General features: G+C 44.6%; 1 protein-coding gene across 1 annotated transcript; it reads left to right on the top strand.

Annotated features, from left to right (window-relative positions):
• The first annotated feature begins 4,106 nt into the window (after positions 1-4,106).
• On the top strand, positions 4,107-7,438 carry LOC130323482 (HSPB1-associated protein 1-like). The gene is made up of 2 exons (XM_056553143.1): positions 4,107-4,479; positions 6,609-7,438. The coding sequence occupies exons 1-2, from the start codon at positions 4,411-4,413 to the stop codon at positions 6,963-6,965; spliced, it is 426 nt and encodes a 141-aa protein (XP_056409118.1). The 5' UTR covers positions 4,107-4,410; the 3' UTR covers positions 6,966-7,438.
• The last annotated feature ends 10,046 nt before the right edge of the window (positions 7,439-17,484 follow it).

Below are 17,484 nucleotides of genomic sequence, written 5' to 3'. Positions count from 1 at the left end.
CAGATAACACAGTGATAACTCTCTGAGTACAGATAATGTATAGATGTGACCTGCAGTCCTATGTAACACCACAGATAACACAGTGATAACTCTCTGAGTGAAGATAATGTTTAGATGTGACCTGCAGTCCTATGTAACACCACAGATAACACAGTGATAACTCTCTGAGTACAGATAATGTATAGATGTGACCTGCAGTCCTATGTAACACCACAGATAACACAGTGATAACTCTCTGAGTACAGATAATGTATAGATGTGACCTGCAGTCCTATGTAACACCACAGATAACAGTGATAACTCTCTGAGTACAGATAATGTATAGATGTGACCTGCAGTCCTATGTAACATCACAGATAACAGTGATAACTCCCTGAGTACAGATAATGTATATATGTGACCTGCAGTCCTATGTAACACCACAGATAACAGTGATAACTCTCTGAGTACAGATAATGTAGTAGATGTGACCTGCAGTCCTATGTAACACCACAGATAACAGTGATAACTCTCTGAGTACAGATAATGTAGTAGATGTGACCTGCAGTCCTATGTAACACCACAGATAACACAGTGATAACTCTCTGAGTACAGATAATGTAGTCGATGTGACCTGCAGTCCTATGTAACACCACAGATAACAGTGATAACTCTCTGAGTACAGATAATGTAGTAGATGTGACCTGCAGTCCTATGTAACACCACAGATAACAGTGATAACTCTCTGAGTACAGATAATGTAGTAGATGTGACCTGCAGTCCTATGTAACACCACAGATAACACAGTGATAACTCTCTGAGTACAGATAATGTAGTAGATGTGACCTGCAGTCCTATGTAACACCACAGATAACACAGTGATAACTCTCTGAGTACAGATAATGTAGTAGATGTGACCTGCAGTCCTATGTAACACCACAGATAACACAGTGATAACTCTCTGAGTACAGATAATGTAGTCAATGTGACCTGCAGTCCTATGTAACACCACAGATAACAGTGATAACTCTCTGAGTACAGATAATGTATAGATGTGACCTGCAGTCCTATGTAACACCACAGATAACAGTGATAACTCTCTGAGTACAGATAATGTATAGATGTGACCTGCAGTCCTATGTAACACCACAGATAATACAGTGATAACTCTCTGAGTACAGATAATGTAGTAGATGTGACCTGCAGTCCTATGTAACACCACAGATAACACAGTGATAACTCTCTGAGTACAGATAATGTAGTAGATGTGACCTGCAGTCCTATGTAACACCACAGATAACACAGTGATAACTCTCTGAGTACAGATAATGTATAGATGTGACCTGCAGTCCTATGTAACACCACAGATAACACAGTGATAACTCTCTGAGTACAGATTATTTATAGATGTGACCTGCAGTCCTATGTAACACCACAGATAACACAGTGATAACTCTCTGAGTACAGATAATGTGTAGATGTGACCTGCAGTCCTATGTAACACCACAGATAACAGTGATAACTCTCTGAGTACAGATAATGTAGTAGATGTGACCTGCAGTCCTATGTAACACCACAGATAACACAGTGATAACTCTCTGAGTACAGATAATGTATACATGTGATCTGCAGTCCTATGTAACACCACAGATAACAGTGATAACTCTCTGAGTACAGATAATGTATAGATGTGACCTGCAGTCCTATGTAACACCACAGATAATGTATAGATGTGACCTGCAGTCCTATGTAACACCACAGATAACAGTGATAACTCTCTGAGTACAGATAATGTAGTAGATGTGACCTGCAGTCCTATGTAACACCACAGATAACACAGTGATAACTCCCTGAGTACAGATAATGTATTAGATGTGACCTGCAGTCCTATGTAACACCACAGATAACAGTGATAACTCTCTGAGTACAGATAATGTAATAGATGTGACCTGCAGTCCTATGTAACACCACAGATAACAGTGATATCTCTCTGAGTACAGATAATGTATAGATGTGACCTGCAGTCCTATGTAACACCACAGATAACACAGTGATAACTCTCTGAGTACAGATAATGTATAGATGTGACCTGCAGTCCTATGTAACACCACAGATAACACAGTGATAACTCTCTGAGTACAGATAATGTAATAGATGTGACCTGCAGTCCTATGTAACACCACAGATAACACAGTGATAACTCTCTGAGTACAGATAATGTAGTAGATGTGACCTGCAGTCCTATGTAACACCACAGATAACAGTGATAACTCTCTGAGTACAGATAATGGAGTAGATGTGACCTGCAGTCCTATGTAACACCACAGATAACACAGTGATAACTCTCTAAGTACAGATAATGTATAGATGTGACCTGCAGTCCTATGTAACACCACAGATAACAGTGATAACTCTCTGAGTACAGATAATGTAGTAGATGTGACCTGCAGTCCTATGTAACATCACAGATAACAGTGATAACTCTCTGAGTACAGATAATGTAGTAGATGAGACCTGCAGTCCTATGTAACACCACAGATAACACAGTGATAACTCTCTGAGTACAGATAATGTAGTCAATGTGACCTGCAGTCCTATGTAACACCACAGATAACACAGTGATAACTCTCTGAGTACAGATAATGTATAGATGTGACCTGCAGTCCTATGTAACACCACAGATAACACAGTGATAACTCTCTGAGTACAGATAATGTATAGATGTGACCTGCAGTCCTATGTAACACCACAGATAACACAGTGATAACTCTCTGAGTACAGATAATGTAGTCGATGTTACCTGCAGTCCTATGTAACACCACAGATAACAGTGATAACTCTCTGAGTACAGATAATGTATAGATGTGACCTGCAGTCCTATGTAACACCACAGATAACAGTGATAACTCTCTGAGTACAGATAATGTAGTCGATGTGACCTGCAGTCCTATGTAACACCACAGATAACACAGTGATAACTCTCTGAGTACAGATAATGTATAGATGTGACCTGCAGTCCTATGTAACACCACAGATAACACAGTGATAACTCTCTGAGTACAGATAATGTATTAGATGTGACCTGCAGTCCTATGTAACACCACAGATAACACAGTGATAACTCTCTGAGTACAGATAATGTAGTAGATGTGACCTGCAGTCCTATGTAACAACACAGATAACATCATATCACTCTGTTATATACGCTCTGGTATATGAGGCCGCAGTCACGTTCGGGGTGCGGGAGGAGGAAGAATAATGGAGAATCCCATAATGAGTTTTTCCCGATTAGTCTCATCCTCGTAGAACATTATTCGCCGCTTTAATTCTCTGACAATAAAAAGGGGATTAGATTTCTGTGACCTTTCTCTACCCCGCGGTGCTCGCAGCAAAGGAGATCGCGCCTTAACCCCTTCACCACCTCTGGGTGCCAGGATTCGAAATAAGGCTTCTATCACATGGTTTGGTGAGCGAGGGGTTAATCCTGGCGACTATTTTCCTTGCAAAACTACAACTCCCAACATTCTGGGAGTTGTAGTTTTGTATCAGCGGGAGTTCCACAGTTATAATCCATCACACATCCCCCTTATTGCTCTTGGTAGCGGCCATATTGGTTTCTATATGGTAGGAGCGGCCATATTGTTTTTTTTACAGTAGTATATGGTAGTATCCGCCATATTGGTTTCCATATGGAAGTAGCGGCCATATTGGTTTCTATTTAGTGGTAGAGGCCATATTGGTTTTTATATGGTAATAGTGTCCATATTGGTTTCCATATGGTAGAAGTGGCCATATTGGTTTCTTTATGGTCGTAAAAGCCATATTGGTTTTTATATGGTATTAGCGGCCATATTGGTTTTTATATTGTATTAGCGGCCATATTGGTTTTTATATTGTATTAGCGGTCATATTGGTTTTTATATTGTATTAGCGGTCATATTGGTTTTTATATTGTATTAGCGGTCATATTGGTTTCCATATAGTAGAAGCGGCCATATTGGTTTCCATATGGTAGTAGCTGCCATATTGGTTTCAATATGGTATTAGCCGCCATATTGGTTTCTATATGGTAGTAGTGGCCATATTGGTTTCCATATGGTAGTAGCAGCCATATTGGTTTCCATATGGTAGTAGCTGCCATATTGGTTTCTATATGGTATTAGCGGCCATATTGGTTTCTATATGGTATTAGCAGCCATATTGGTTTCTATATGGTAATAGCAGCCATATTGGTTTTTATATGGTATTAGCGGCCATATTGGTTCCCTAATTTGAAAATGACTAGGGAGGTGACTGATCGCCCTTGCCGTCATGTCCACCACGTACAGATCTATGTTGGCGCCAATCTTTGTATAATAATAATATAGGAAACATGTTCTTGACGTGCAGGACTCTGATCACGAGGCCCGGGTGGAGGAAGCCATAACCAGGATGGTGGTGTGCGCCTTTAAATCGGCAGAGGGTGCAGGGAGCTCAGGCGATTGGCTGAACCCCACTGAGGTGAGTTGGGGGGGGGGGGGGGCCGGCGGGCTTCTCTGACAACTGTTTGACAGGCCGGTTGCTATGGACACAGTTCAAGCAGATCTTCCTTAGCAACCGACCTGTCTCCACCTCCTGACATGATTATATGAGGCCGTAAACATTTCCCATAATAATATTAGTTTCCAGGTTTACCGGAAACTGATTAAGGACTGTAAAATAGCGAAGCAGAGTCCACACTGGCGCAATATGGGCGTGATTTTTTGCGTTTCTTATTGCGTCTGCAGATCCTGATACAGCTGGTCAGTTCAGGTCACTAGATCCGCGATCAGGCCGAGAATCGCAGCCGTAACAGTCACAAAAAAATGGGACGGTATAACGCCAATGTGATCCCAGCCTTAACCCATTGAAGTAAATGGTAGCGAAACTAGCTGCGCATTCCCACAGCGAGGAACCTGCTGCGAACGTTGCGAAACTACAACCCCCAGCATGCCTGGACAGCCAACGGCTGTCCAGGCATGCTGGGGGTTGTAGTTTCGCAACTGCTGGAGGCAATCTGATTAGTAAACACAGCCTTAGGGTACGTTCACACGAGCGGATTTCTTTGTGGGTTTTCCGCTGCGTATTTGAAAGGGGGCGGGCTCTTTTCGTCTGTCCGCAGCACGTTTTCCGCGGAGGAATTTACGCTGCGGAAAATCTGCCACAAGCCCCATTGAAGTCAGTAGGGACTGCGGCGGATTTTCCGCAGCGTAAATTCCACCACGGAAAATCTGCTGCGGACATCCGAGGAGAGCCCGCCCACTTTCAGATGCGCCGCAAAAAAAAATCTGCTCGTGTGAACGTACCCTTAGGACGTATTCACACACAATAGATCCCCATTTAAATGTTCCGGCGGACACTAGGACCTCTCGGAAATGCACCATCTCATAGACGGCAATGCACTTCCGAGCAGAATCCACAGTAAGAGTAGACAGGTCTATTTAAATCAATTGGACTCTGCTGCAGCGGAATGTCCGTGCGGAATATACCCCCAAAATTTCTCTGTGTGAACACAGCCTTAAAGGAGATATGTCATATTGAAAAACGTATCCCCTATCCACAGGACCGATCGGACCCCCTGCACGGGGCCCCAGCTCTTCCTTGGAGCGGGGGCCGCCATACCCCCACCATATATTTCTATGGGAGAGCCAAAGATAGTCGAACGGCTCTCCAGTAAAGACACATGGAGGGGGCATGTTGGCGCATTCCCGAGGAGAGACAGGGGGGCCCCGTACAGGAGATCGCGGCGGGTCCCAGTGGTCGGACCCCCCCCCCCCTCCGCAATCTAAAACGTATCCCCTATCCTGTGGATAAGGTTTTCACTATGAGACTTCTCCTTTAAGATGAAAAGATAAGGGGGTGAAATTGATCAATATACTCGAAAATTGGCGTAACAAAAAAGTGGAAAATTTTTGCGCAAAAACAGTCAAAATTTGTGGCTATCGTACGCACGAAAACTGACAAGCAAGTCTTGATCTATTCCCCGCATACCATTTCCTTATTTTCTTTGATAATCCGGCGCTTGTTTCCCCCCACAAAACAACACGAATATCCGGAATAAGAGCCAATCACGAGGGGCGCCCAATAATCCAGATATTCTGTGTATCTGGGAGGAGCCTTAGTATTGGTTATTGCCGAGCGCCGATCTATATGCCGAGACGCTTTTTTGTGTCATAGGGGGAGATTTATCAAAAACCTGACCGGAGGCTATGTGAACCTGTTGCCCATAGCAACCAGATGACTCCTTTCACTTTTAAAAAGGAAAATGAAAGCAGTGATCTGATTGGTTGCTAGGGGCAACTGGTTCACTTTTTCCTCTGCACAGGTTTCGATAAAATCTCCCCCATGGTGTCGGTTTCGTATTCCACAATGTCGCGGTCTGTTTTGCTGGCGCAGAACTTTTCTCTAAGCCGGAGAGGATTGCGATTGCTCCTCTGAAGGACAGAATGTGCTGACTGAACCCCGAGGAATAGAAATATTACAGGAAAAAAAAGTCGCCGGAACGCCGTCTCGGCAGTTTTTGTGGAATAATATTTGGCCAGCACAGCCCCGGTGATCATTAACCCTTTTGTGACTTTTACTCCCTCCCTGTCTTTTTTGTGTCTACGCAGGGCGGGGCGACCACTTACGAAACCAACCTGCAGTATTTGAACATGGCGGTTTCTGCTTTTACGGAGCACAAGATGGCGGAAGACCAAGGTGAAGCGGCGACGAAGAAGAGGAGGAAGGAGGAGACGAAGGCTGAAGACCGGGCCGGGGGTGGCGCTGCTCCGTTCACGCGGTTCCTCGTCCCAGTTTTGCCTTCGTTGGCTAAGGAGGATTCCGAAAGCAAAGAGATGCAACGTGCGGGATCGGACGGTGAAAGGGGCGCCGTAACTAGCGACGAGCTGCTGGACTGTATGCTAGACCCGCAGGTTGTCTCCTTGGTGGCCCAGCTCTTGGTGAACAGGAGGTTAGGAAAGAGTTAACCACAAAATGGCGCTCAGTGCTAAGGCTGATCGCAGTCACATGACCTGAACATGGCTGAAAACAATAAACTATCTTTCTTTTCTCGATCAGCTGATCCTTAGCTTGACGTGGCTGATAACAGCGAGCCATAGATGTAAATTGAACTGCGCAGCTACTGAAGAAACGGCTGCTGGTGAAATGTCCCTTATAGGGGTACTCCGGAGGAGGGGGGGGGGGGGGATTAAATCACCTGGTGGCAGAAAGTTAAACAGATTTGTAAATTGCTTCTATATAAAAATTTTAATCCTTTCAGGACTTATCAGTTGCTGTATGCTCCACAGGAAGTTGTGTAGTCCTTTCTAGTCTGACCACAGTGCTCTCTGCTGCCACCTCTGTCCATGTCAGGAACTGTCCAGGTCAGAGGAGGTTTACTATGGGGATTTGTTCATACACCAGTGTATTTCAAACTTTGTGTATCCAGCTGTTGCAAAACTACAACTCCCAGCATGCCCGGACAGCCGTTGGCTGTCCTGGCATGCTGGGAGTTGTAGTTTTGCAACAGCTGGAGGCACACCGGTTTGGAAAACACTGCTCTGGACAGTTCCTAACACGGACAGAGGTGACTGCAGAGAGAATGGGATTCTGCTGCAGAATTCCGCCAAAAAGAATGATCATGTTCCGCAGTGTGAACGGGCTTTAAAGGGGTACTCCGGTGGAAAGCAATATTTTTTCTGATCAACTGGTGCCAGGAAGTTAAACAGATCTGTAAATTACTTCTGTATAAAAATCTTAATCCTTCCAGTACTTATCAGCTGCTGTATACTCCACAGGAAGTTGTGTAGTTCTTTCCAGTCTGACCACAGTGCTCTCTGCTGACACCTCTGTCCATGTCAGGAACTGTCCAGAGCAGAGCAGGTTTGCTATAAGGATTTGCTTCTCTGGACAGTTCCTGACATGGACAGAGGTGTCAGCAGAGAGCACTGTGGTCAGACTGGTAAGAACCACACAACTTCCTGTGGAGCAAACAGCAGCTGATAAGTACTGGATGGGTTAAGATTTATATACAGAAGTAATTTACAGATCTGTATGACATTCTGGAGCCATTTGATATGATATCATTTTTTTTTCACTGGAGTACCCCTTTAATATTCTTGGCTGATAACGGGGGACAATAGATTCTATTCAAGACCACAATATCTGACGGGTATCGTCACCAGTTTAGTTGCTGCAGCAGATCAGTCGTCTCCTCTGTACAGATTTATGTTGATTTTTTTATTTATTTTTTTGCTTTATACATTTTATATACCGTAGTTTTGTTTTTTGAATTATCATAATTTAATGTTTATATAATATCATGAAAAAAAATTATAATAAAAAGAAAAGTAACAGTAGCAGCGTTTCCTTCCATGGTCTGACATGTGACAGGACAGAAGAACAGAGCTCTCCTCTCCTCCCCTGAGATCTCGGATGATCTATGCTGTAGTAGCAGTTTGTGCTCCAGAGCTGCTCTTCGTTCTGCTGCAGCCATTGTTGGTCTTTCTGCAGCTTCTTATGGTCCCCCGGTCTCCAGCCTGCACAGAGGTGCACACAGCCCCTTCCTGGACTAACCACCCCGCCATCTCTTCTACTTTATTACATAAGAATTTTATTGTTTTTTTTTTTTACTTTAACAATCGGGATCACATGACTACCAGCCGATGCGCGGCGCCAAATCCAGTGGGCCCAGTGTAGGGAAGTAATGGCCCCTTAGTCACGAGCAGTTACCCAAATGTATTCGGTAATTGGGATTAATCAGACTCGATGCTCCAGGTACAATCACCGCCGCCGCCGGTGAACCACAACAGATCGGGCAACGTGACAGGGCCATAAAGTGCTCGCAGACATAGTGCTGCTCTCTATATAATACCGCAATATAGGGCCTGAAAACAGCGTCATTCAGTGATCACATAACTGTACAGGCATGGTACCGCACGATCTCTATATAATACCGCAATATAGGAACCAATAACAGTGTCATTTAGTGATCACATAACAGTACAGACATGGTACCGCACGATCTCTATATAATACCGCAATATAGGAACCAATAACAGTGTCATTTAGTGATCACATAACAGTACAGACATGGTACCACACGATCTCTATATAATACCGCAATATAGGAACCAATAAAGCGTCATTCAGTGATCACATAACAGTACAGACATGGTACAGCACTATCTCTATATAATACCGCAATATAGGAACCAATAACAGCGTAATTCAGTGATCACATAACTGTACAGACATGGTACAGCACTATTTCTATATAATACCGCAATATAGGAATCAATAACAGCGTCATTCAGTGATCACATAACAGTACAGACATGGTACCGCATGATCTCTATATAATTCCGCAATATAGGAACCAATAACAGCGTCATTCAGTGATCACATAACAGTACAGACATGGTACCGCACGATCTCTATATAATACCGCAATATAGGAACCAATAACAGCGTAATTCAGTGATCACATAACTGTACAGACATGGTACAGCACTATTTCTATATAATACCGCAATATAGGAACCAATAACAGCGTAATTCAGTGATCACATAACAGTACAGACATGGTACAGCACGATCTCTATATAATACCGCAATATAGGAACCAATAACAGCGTCATACAGTGATCACATAACAGTACAGACATGGTACAGCACGATCTCTATATAATACCGCAATATAGGAACCAATAACAGCGTCATTCAGTGATCACATAACTGTACAGACATGGTACCGCACGATCTCTATATAATACCGCAATATAGGAACCAATAGCAGCGTCATTCAGTGATCACATAACAGTACAGACATGGTACAGCACTATCTCTATATAATACCGCAATATAGGACCCAATAACAGCGTCATTCAGTGATCACATAACAGTACAGACATGGTACAGCACGATCTCTATATAATACCGCAATATAGGAAGCAATAACTACGTCATTCAGTGATCACATAACAGTACAGACATGGTACAGCACTATCTCTATATAATACCGCAATATAGGAACCAATAACAGCGTCATACAGTGATCACATAACAGTACAGACATGGTACAGCACTATCTCTATATAATACCGCAATATAGGAACCAATAACAGCGTCATACAGTGATCACATAACAGTACAGACATGGTACCGCATGATCTCTATATAATACCGCAATATAGGAACCAATAACAGCGTCATTCAGTGATCACATAACTGTACAGACATGGTACCGCACGATCTCTATATAATACCGCAATATAGGAAGCAATAACTACGTCATTCAGTGATCACATAACAGTACAGACATGGTACAGCACTATCTCTATATAATACCGCAATATAGGACCCAATAACAGCGTCATTCAGTGATCACATAACTGTACAGACATGGTACCGCACGATCTCTATATAATACCGCAATATAGGAACCAATAACAGCGTCATTCAGTGATCACATAACTGTACAGACATGGTACCGCACGATCTCTATATAATACCGCAATATAGGAACCAATAACAGCGTCATTCAGTGATCACATAACAGTACAGACATGGTACCGCACGATCTCTATATAATACCGCAATATAGGAACCAATAACAGTGTCATTCAGTGATCACATAACTGTACAGACATGGTACCGCACGATCTCTATATAATACCGCAATATAGGAAGCAATAACTACGTCATTCAGTGATCACATAACAGTACAGACATGGTACAGCACTATCTCTATATAATACCGCAATATAGGACCCAATAACAGCGTCATTCAGTGATCACATAACTGTACAGACATGGTACCGCACGATCTCTATATAATACCGCAATATAGGAACCAATAACAGCGTCATTCAGTGATCACATAACAGTACAGACATGGTACAGCACGATCTCTATATAATACCGCAATATAGGAAGCAATAACTACGTCATTCAGTGATCACATAACAGTACAGACATGGTACAGCACGATCTCTATATAATACCGCAATATAGGAACCAATAACAGTGTCATTCAGTGATCACATAACAGTACAGACATGGTACAGCACGATCTCTATATAATACCGCAATATAGGAACCAATAACAGCGTCATTCAGTGATCACATAACAGTACAGACATGGTACAGCACGATCTCTATATAATACCGCAATATAGGAACCAATAACAGCGTAATTCAGTGATCACATAACAGTACAGACATGGTACAGCACGATCTCTAAATAATACCGCAATATAGGAACCAATAACAGCGTCATTCAGTGATCACATAACAGTACAGACATGGTACAGCACGATCTCTATATAATACCGCAATATAGGAACCAATAACAGCGTAATTCAGTGATCACATAACAGTACAGACATGGTACAGCACGATCTCTATATAATACCGCAATATAGGAACCAATAACAGCGTCATTCAGTGATCACATAACAGTACAGACATGGTACCGCACAATCTCTATATAATACCGCAATATAGGAACCAATAACAGCGTAATTCAGTGATCACATAACAGTACAGACATGGTACAGCACGATCTCTATATAATACCGCAATATAGGAACCAATAACAGCGTCATACAGTGATCACATAACAGTACAGACATGGTACAGCACGATCTCTATATAATACCGCAATATAGGAACCAATAACAGCGTAATTCAGTGATCACATAACAGTACAGACATGGTACAGCACGATCTCTATATAATACCGCAATATAGGAACCAATAACAGCGTAATTCAGTGATCACATAACAGTACAGACATGGTACAGCACGATCTCTATATAATACCGCAATATAGGAACCAATAACAGCGTCATTTAGTGATCACATAACAGTACAGACATGGTACAGCACGATCTCTATATAATACCGCAATATAGGAACCAATAACAGCGTCATTTAGTGATCACATAACAGTACAGACTCTTCCTATAATTTTACCATATATCACACAGACCATAGGATCATATCTTCCCTATATAACACCACCATATACAGTGGGGAAAAGTATTTAGTCAGCCACCAATTATAAAGATGAGAGGCTGTAATTGTCATCATAGGTTATAACCTCAACTATGAGAGACAGAATGAGGGAAATAATACAGGAAATCACATTATGGGATTTCTAATTAATTAATTGGTAAATTCCTCAGTAAAATAAGTATTTGGTCACCTACAAACAAGAAGATTTCTGGCTCTCACAGACCTGTAACTTCTTCTTTAAGAGTCTCCTCTGTCCTCCACTCGTTACCTGTATTAATGGCTCCTGTTTGTACTTGTTATCAGTATATAAGACACCTGTCCACAACCTCAAACAGTCACACTCCAAACTCCACTATGGCCAAGACCAAAGAGCTGTTGAAGGACACCAGAAACAAAATTGTAGACCTGCACCAGGCTGGGAAGACTGAATCTACAATAGGCAAGCAGCTTGGTGTGAAAAGATCAACTGTGGGGGCAATTATTAGAAAATGGAAGACATACAAGACCAATGATCATCTCCCTCCATCTGGGGCTCCACGCAAGATCTCATCCCATGGTGTCACAATGATCACAAGAACGGTGAGAAAAAATCCTAGAACCACACGGGGGACCTAGTGAATGACCTGCAGAGAGCTGGGACCAAAGTAACAAAGGCTAACATCAGTAAGACACTACACCACCAGGGACTCATATCATGCAGTGCCAGACGTGTCCCCCTGCTTAAAGGGGTACTCCGGTGCTTACACATCCTAAGGATAGGGGATAAGATGCCTGATCAGGGGAGTCCCGCAGCTGGGGACGCCCATGATCATGCACGCGGCACCCCGTTTGTAATCAGTCCCCGGAGCGTGTTCGCTCCGGGACTGATTATGGTCGACCGCAGGGCCGGCGGCGTGACGTCACACGGGGGCAGAGGCATGACGGGGCGGAGGCACGCTCCGGGAACTGATTACAAATGGGGTGCTGCGTGCATGATCACGGTTGTCCCCAGCTGCGGGACTCCCGCGATCAGGCATCTTATGCCCTATCCTTTGGATGGGGGATAAGATGTGTAAGCACCGGAGTACCCCTTTAAACCAGTACATGTCCGGGCCCGTCTGAAGTTTAGATGATCCAGAAGAGGATTGGGAGAATGTCATATGGTCAGATGAAACCAAAGTAGAACTTTTTGGTGAAAACTCAACTCGTCGTGTTAGGAGGATAAAGAATGCTGAGTTGCATCCAAAGAACACCATACCTACTGTGAAGCACGGGGGTGGAGACATCATGCTTTGGGGCTGTTTTTCAGCAAAGGGACCAGGACGACTGATCCGTGTAAAGGAAAGAATGAATGGGGCCATGTATCGTGAGATTTTGAGTGAAAACCTCCTTCCACCAGCAAGGACATTGAAGATGAAACGAGGCTGGGTCTTTCAGCATGACAATGACCCCAAACACACCACCCGGGCAACGAAGGAGTGGCTTCATAGGAAGCATTTCAAGGTCCTGGAGTGGCCTAGCCAGTCTCCAGATCTCAACCCCATAGAAAACCTTTGGAGAGAGTTGAAAGTCCGTGTTGCCCAGCGACAGCCCCAAAACATCACTGCTCTAGAGGAGATCTGCATGGAGGAATGGGCCAGAATACCAGCAACAGTGTGTGAGAACCTTGTGAAGACAGAAAACATGTGACCTCTGCCATTACCAACAAAGGGATATAACAAAGTATTGAGATGAACTTTTGTTATTGACCAAATACTTATTTTCCACCATAATTCGCAAACAAATTCTTTATAAATCAGACAATGTGATTTTATGGATTTTTTCTCATTCTGTCTCTCATAGTTGAGGTTATAACCTATGATGATAATTACAGCCTCATCTTTATAAGGGGGAGAACTTGTACAATTGGTGTCTGACCAAATACTTTCTTGCCCCACTGTAGTGCCCAAATAATATCTCTCCGCAGTAAACACATAATAGTACCATACTTTCGCTATCTATAATACAGTTGAACCTCTCCATAAGACCACCTCAGTTGGTGTTTATCTCAAAGGGGTTTCACTGTGCTCCATATAGTGCTGCATAATATTACACTACAATGAACATATGTTACTATATACTTTCCCATAATACTACTATACAGTGCCCAAAAATATTAACACTCAACATTATTGTACTTTCCAATATAACACTGCCATGTAGTGCTCCGATTACATTAACACATAACAGCCCAAGACTCTTCAGTTATGATACTACTAAATTTATTAATTTATTTATCAATGATGTAGAGGATGGTAATAACAGCTCTGTATATAGAGGGGGGCTGTGTATATAGAGGGGGGCTGTGTATATAGAGGGGGGGCTGTGTATATAGAGGGGGCTGTGTATATAGAGGGGGGCTGTGTATATAGTGGGGGGGCTGTGTATATAGAGGGGGGCTGTGTATATAGAGGGGGGCTGTGTATAGAGGGGGGGCTGTGTATATAGAGGGGGGGCTGTGTATATAGAGGGGGGGCTGTGTATATAGAGGGGGGCTGTGTATATAGAGGGGGGGCTGTGTATATAGAGGGGGGCTGTGTATATAGAGGGGGGCTGTGTATATAGAGGGGGCTGTGTATATAGAGGGGGGCTGTGTATATAGAGGGGGGCTGTGTATATAGAGGGGGGCTGTGTATATAGAGGGGGCTGTGTATATAGAGGAATGGCTGTGTATATAGAGGGGGGCTGTGTATATAGAGGGGGGCTGTGTATATAGAGGGGGGCTGTGTATATAGAGGGGGGCTGTGTATATAGAGGGGGGCTGTGTATATAGAGGGGGGCTGTGTATATAGAAGAATGGCTGTGTATATAGAGGGGGCTGTGTATATAGAGGAATGGCTGTGTATATAGAGGGGGGCTGTGTATATAGAGGGGGGGCTGTGTATATAGAGGGGGGCTGTGTATATAGAGGGGGGCTGTGTATATAGAGGGGGGCTCTGTATATAGAGGGGGGCTGTGTATATAGAGGGGGGCTGTGTATATAGAGGGGGGCTGTGTATATAGAGGGGGGCTGTGTATATAGAGGGGGGCTGTGTATATAGAGGGGGGGCTGTGTATATAGAGGGGGCTGTGTATATAGAGGAATGGCTGTGTATATAGAGGGGGGCTGTGTATATAGAGGAATGGCTGTGTATATAGAGGGGGGCTGTGTATATAGAGGGGGGGCTGTGTATATAGAGGGGGGCTGTGTATATAGAGGGGGGGCTGTGTATATAGTGGGGGGCTGTGTATATAGAGGGGGGGCTGTGTATATAGAGGGGGGCTGTGTATATAGAGGGGGGCTGTGTATATAGAGGGGGGGCTGTGTATATAGAGGGGGGCTGTGTATATAGAGGGGGGCTGTGTATATAGAGGGGGGGCTGTGTATATAGTGGGGGGCTGTGTATATAGAGGGGGGGGCTGTGTATATAGAGGGGGGCTGTGTATATAGAGGGGGGCTGTGTATATAGAGGGGGCTGTGTATATAGAGGAATGGCTGTGTATATAGAGGGGGGCTGTGTATATAGAGGAATGGCTGTGTATATAGAGGGGGGCTGTGTATATAGAGGGGGGGCTGTGTATATAGAGGGGGGCTGTGTATATAGAGGGGGGGGGCTGTGTATATAGAGGGGGGCTGTGTATATAGAGGGGGGCTGTGTATATAGAGGGGGGCTGTGTATATAGAGGGGGGCTGTGTATATAGAGGGGGGCTGTGTATATAGAGGGGGGCTGTGTATATAGAGGGGGCTGTGTATATAGAGGAATGGCTGTGTATATAGAGGGGGGCTGTGTATATAGTGGGGGGGCTGTGTATATAGAGGGGGGCTGTGTATATAGAGGGGGGCTGTGTATAGAGGGGGGGCTGTGTATATAGAGGGGGGGCTGTGTATATAGAGGGGGGGCTGTGTATATAGAGGGGGGCTGTGTATATAGAGGGGGGGCTGTGTATATAGAGGGGGGCTGTGTATATAGAGGGGGGCTGTGTATATAGAGGGGGGCTGTGTATATAGAAGGGGGGCTGTGTATATAGAGGGGGGCTGTGTATATAGAGGGGGGCTGTGTATATAGAGGGGGGCTGTGTATATAGAGGGGGGCTGTGTATATAGAAGGGGGCTGTGTATATAGAGGGGGGCTGTGTATATAGAAGGGGGGCTGTGTATATAGAGGGGGGCTGTGTATATAGAGGGGGGCTGTGTATATAGAGGGGGGCTGTGTATATAGAGGGGGGGCTGTGTATATAGAGGGGGCTGTGTATATAGAGGAATGGCTGTGTATATAGAGGGGGGCTGTGTATATAGAGGGGGGCTGTGTATATAGAGGGGGGCTGTGTATATAGAGGGGGGCTGTGTATAGAGGGGGGGCTGTGTATATAGAGGGGGGGCTGTGTATATAGAGGGGGGGCTGTGTATATAGAGGGGGGCTGTGTATATAGAGGGGGGCTGTGTATATAGAGGGGGGGCTGTGTATATAGAGGGGGGCTGTGTATATAGAGGGGGGCTGTGTATATAGAGGGGGGCTGTGTATATAGAGGAATGGCTGTGTATATAGAGGGGGGCTGTGTATATAGAGGGGGGCAGTGTATATAGAGGGGGGCTGTGTATATAGAGGGGGGCTGTGTATATAGAGGGGGGGCTGTGTATATAGAGGGGGGGCTGTGTATATAGAGGGGGGCTGTGTATATAGAGGGGGGGCTGTATATATAGAGGGGGGGCTGTGTATATAGAGGGGGGGCTGTGTATATAGAGGGGGGCTGTGTTTATAGAGGGGGGGTTGTGTATATAGAGGGGGGCTGTGTATATAGAGGGGGGCTGTGTATATAGAGGGGGGCTGTGTATATAGAGGGGGGCTGTGTATATAGAGGGGGGGCTGTGTATATAGAGGGGGGCTGTGTATATAGAGGGGGGGCTGTGTATATAGAGGGGGGGCTGTGTATATAGAGGGGGGCTGTGTATATAGAGGAATGGCTGTGTATATAGGGGGGGCTGTGTATATAGAGGGGGCTGTGTATATAGAGGGGGGCTGTGTATATAGAGGGGGGCTGTGTATATATAGAGGGGGGCTGTGTATATAGTGGGGGGGCTGTGTATATAGAGGGGGGCTGTGTATATAGAGGAATGGCTGTGTATATAGAGGGGGGGGCTGTGTATATAGAGGGGGGCTGTGTATATAGAGGGGGGGCTGTGTATATAGAGGGGGGGCTGTGTATATAGTGGGGGGGCTGTGTATATAGAGGGGGGCTGTGTATATAGAGGGGGGGCTGTGTATATAGAGGGGGGCTGTGTATATAGAGGGGGGCTGTGTATATAGAGGGGGGGCTGTGTATATAGAGGGGGGCTGTGTATATAGAGGGGGGGCTGTGTATATAGAGGGGGGCTGTGTATATAGAGGGGGGCTGTGTATATAGAGGGGGGGCTGTGTATATAGAGGGGGGGCTGTGTATATAGTGGGGGGGCTGTGTATATAGAGGGGGGCTGTGTATATAGAGGGGGA

The sequence above is a fragment of the Hyla sarda genome, unplaced genomic scaffold (assembly GCF_029499605.1).
Source record: "Hyla sarda isolate aHylSar1 unplaced genomic scaffold, aHylSar1.hap1 scaffold_2490, whole genome shotgun sequence".
NCBI lineage: Eukaryota > Metazoa > Chordata > Amphibia > Anura > Hylidae > Hyla > Hyla sarda.
The sequence above is the reverse complement of the archived record's forward strand: the minus strand, read 5'-3'. Positions and strand labels throughout refer to the sequence as shown.

Bases quoted from the DNA above. Each gene is read 5' to 3' on its own strand.
- LOC130323482 (XM_056553143.1), top strand. From the start codon at position 4,411: ATGGTGGTGTGCGCCTTTAAATCGGCAGAGGGTGCAGGGAGCTCAGGC. The intron at 4,480-6,608 runs GTGAGTTGGGGG...GTGTCTACGCAG, and splicing joins ATTGGCTGAACCCCACTGAG to GGCGGGGCGACCACTTACGA.